Genomic DNA, 3703 nt, shown 5'->3' on the forward strand with positions numbered 1-3703 from the left:
CTACATGTTAAGAAAAATCTCCATGTTTCTTAATAACACTGGGTGCTTTCCAATTGCTTAACACACATCTTAAAGCCCAATGTCCACGATGCTAAAAATCGGTCCAAAATCTCTAGTAGAGAAAGAATTAACAAATCGCATTTGAACAATTTGGTCACATGACCAAATGCGATTCATTAGTTCTTTCTTCATCTGAGATCTCGAATCGATTTCTAGCATCAGAGGATCGATTCTGTATCTTGAAATGAGGTGAAAATTATAAAAGCAAGCGAATTTATTAGAATACTAATAATTTTATTAGTCAACATCTAGTAAATTTGCTCACTTGTAATTTTCACCTTGTTTGAAGATAAGAATCGATGTGTAGCATTGTGTCGACGATAATGCCTATTCTACAACAGAGTCGCAAATCGTAAGCCATAAGAAATTGGCCAGTCACAGTGTGAGAAGAATAATCGGTTATAATGATTAATTTCTTACGGCTTACTGCTTACGACTCTATTATAGAACAGGTTTAAAGCTGGAAACACAATAAAAAGACAATTGGAATATGGAATAAGAGATTTCAACTTATTAGAAACCAGGAATAATAGAATGGAAACGCTTTTTGATAGGTTGAAATCTTTTATTCCCTGTTCCTATTGTCTGTGCTTTCATTGTGTTTTCAGCTTAATGGAAAATTGAAACGCAACTTGTGTCGTATGCATGAAATTGTCTAGGGATATTACAATTGGAAAGCACCCACTGTGGCTGAAGTGCACCTACAGTGCAAAAAGTGCAAGCAATGAGAACAGATCTATTAAGCCGGCGGCACACGATGCTTGTTTTCTTATTGGATTAAAATCTTGCCATCGTATTGGCTGCGCTGATAGTGCCAACATCGCATCCAATACGATGGCAAGAATCTATTCTGGCATCCAGCAAGAATCAAGCATCGTGTGCCGCCGGCTTTGACTTTGTATTGGGATTAACGAAAGGTTAATTTGTCATTTTCGTGACAAGCATTTTCGCTGTGTTTGTCGATTATTTATATCTCTCGAGAGTGCAGCCGCGAATATAAAAGTATTAGAAAAATGGAGTGTTTAATTGGTATTCAGTGCAAAGATTTCGTGCTAGTCGCGGCGGATATGACAACTACACAGTCTATTATAGTTATGAAAAGCGGTAAGTACATTTATCATATTTTATATTATTGCCATATCAAATTTTTGTCATTGATGACGAACATATATATATATATTCACACGTACATATATATATATATATATATATATATATAATTATATGTATATATATACTCAACATACATATATAAATGTATTGCATTATATATTATATGTAGTAAAAATTTCATTTTCAATATATTATAATATAGATACACAGCAATGTCCAGCAAACGCGAATAAATTAAAATAGATTGAAATTTTTTTCTATTCGAATATTTTGAATAGCGAATATTTTTTTTGGATTGAATTGGATTCAATTAGATTCAATTGAAATGCAATTGGATTGAAAAACTACATTTCCTATTCAAAATTTTGAATTGAACAATATTCACTATACATAGAAAAAGCTAATGTTATTTTTAGATTGAAAGACATAGAAATGTCTCCATGAAATTTCTATAAATGAATAAAAGTGCATTCAAGATTGAAAAGTATTCATTTTAACATTCGTGAATCAATATTTCTGAAAATCTGTATCCATTTCAATTAATTTCAATCCATTCTCGTTTGCTGAGTAATGTATCGTCTATTATCAATATTTTCAATTAAACTTTACATCGTACTGTTATCAATAATTGCCAACGATAATTAAACAGTAATGATTATAATTTGCAGATGAACACAAAATTCATAAGATTTCCGACAAGCTTGTCATGGCAATATCTGGAGAATCTGGCGATACAACGCAGTTTTCGGAATATATTGGGAAAAATATTCAACTATATAAAATGCGAAATGGCTATGAACTATCTCCCAAAGCTGCAGCTTGTTTTACAAGGAGAAATCTAGCTGATTATCTTCGAAGCAGGACTCCATATTTTGTCAATATGCTACTAGCCGGATACGATGATGATTTAGGAGCAGAGTTATACTTCATTGATTATTTAGCATCCTGCGTAAAAGTTCCTTATGCGACTCACGGATATGGTGGGATGTTCTCCATGTCTGTTTTAGACAGATATCACAAATACAGTAAGATACGTTTAGAAATAAAACAGCCAACAAATTAATACGAACGAAAAATACTAACAAATAGAAATATTTTTTGCAGATTGTACTGAAGAAGAAGCATATGCATTGTTGAAAAAATGTGTGCGAGAAATTCAGAAGCGATTAATCGTTAATTTACCAAATTTTAAAGTTCAAAAGATATCCAAGGATGGAATCAAAGATATGCAGCCGATTACAGCTGAGAACTTGGCTGTAGAAAGTGCTGCTGAAGCATAAAAGAAATGTTTATTTAATATTTTTTGATAGAAAAAATATTTCCATTATAAAAATAAAAAATCTAATCATAAAATTTGATGATAAAATTATCAATAATTGTATCTGCTTACTTTTTATCAATTTTTGAAAACAAATCAATGCGTCTTTAACTTTTCTATTCCTATCATACGTGTGTATGTATGCATGATATTCTAAGATATGAACATAGAAGAATAATCCATTTTTTGTTAAAGATTTTAATATACATTTGTATAAATAGAAAAAATTTTGTCAAACGGGACTGTCGGAATACAAAAATTTTATGGAATGTGACATTACTATAATACTCGTAATTTCTGATGACAGTGGATGAAAAATGATTTGTATTATCGCTAATTTGTTACAACATAAGTTGCCATTTTGAAGTTGTAAAAGACGAACAGAAACAGAGGTCCATATTTAAAAAAACGTGCTTTTAGCGCCAAGTTCGTGCTCTTATTTATGAAATTCTATAATAATGTAACTTCAAATTAAATGTGTCAAGTTAACTAATATCATAACCATATTCTAGATACGGCCAAAGAAAAAAAGAACATATTTTATTTCTCTACAAATAGTTACTGCATTAAAATTACGTTTCAATACAAAGTTTTAATGATTCAAAACATTCAAATCCATTTATTAAAAAATCTTTATTTTTTTTTTTAGTTGAATTATTATAACAAATGAGCATTATATCCTCTTTATATATTCATTAGAATTGTAATTTACTTTTATTTCTTCGCGAATCAAAAAGAATGTGCAAATTTAACAGATTTTAATTTGTATATACATTATATTTTTTCCAAATAGATATTCGTATTAATTTTAATCATAAATATCCATTTCTTACAAATAAATATGTATTAGCATTTGTGTACTACAATGGTGTACGTTTAATATTCCATTACAATAATTTTAGATAGGAAATAACTTTTTACTCTTTACATTAATTCGTTTAACGCGTCGCAAGGAAACAAAATCATTTTTACATTCATAATTCAAGATTATCACTCACACATGGTAAAAAAATATTCAGAAATTCGGGAATATTAGTAGAAACTTATATATAATTAGAACTGGAGTTGAAATTTATACCAAATTAATTTCTAGAATTATACAACGTAACACACTATAAAACTTCGGTAGACTCTTATAGCAGTCTATCGCGCATACTGCGTATGAAATATAAATCAACAATTGGAAGGTTTTTGTCTCTCTCTCTCTCTCTC

General features: G+C 29.8%; 1 protein-coding gene across 1 annotated transcript; it reads left to right on the plus strand.

Annotated features, from left to right (window-relative positions):
- The first annotated feature begins 972 nt into the window (after positions 1 to 972).
- LOC105624951 (proteasome subunit beta type-2-like) lies at positions 973 to 2587 on the plus strand. The gene is made up of 3 exons (XM_012206294.1): positions 973 to 1164; positions 1842 to 2198; positions 2278 to 2587. The coding sequence occupies exons 1-3, from the start codon at positions 1074 to 1076 to the stop codon at positions 2451 to 2453; spliced, it is 624 nt and encodes a 207-aa protein (XP_012061684.1). The 5' UTR covers positions 973 to 1073; the 3' UTR covers positions 2454 to 2587.
- Positions 2588 to 3703: the final 1116 nt, after the last annotated feature.

Source organism: Atta cephalotes (assembly GCF_000143395.1).
Source record: "Atta cephalotes unplaced genomic scaffold scaffold00097, whole genome shotgun sequence".
NCBI classification, from domain to species: Eukaryota; Metazoa; Arthropoda; class Insecta; order Hymenoptera; family Formicidae; genus Atta; species Atta cephalotes.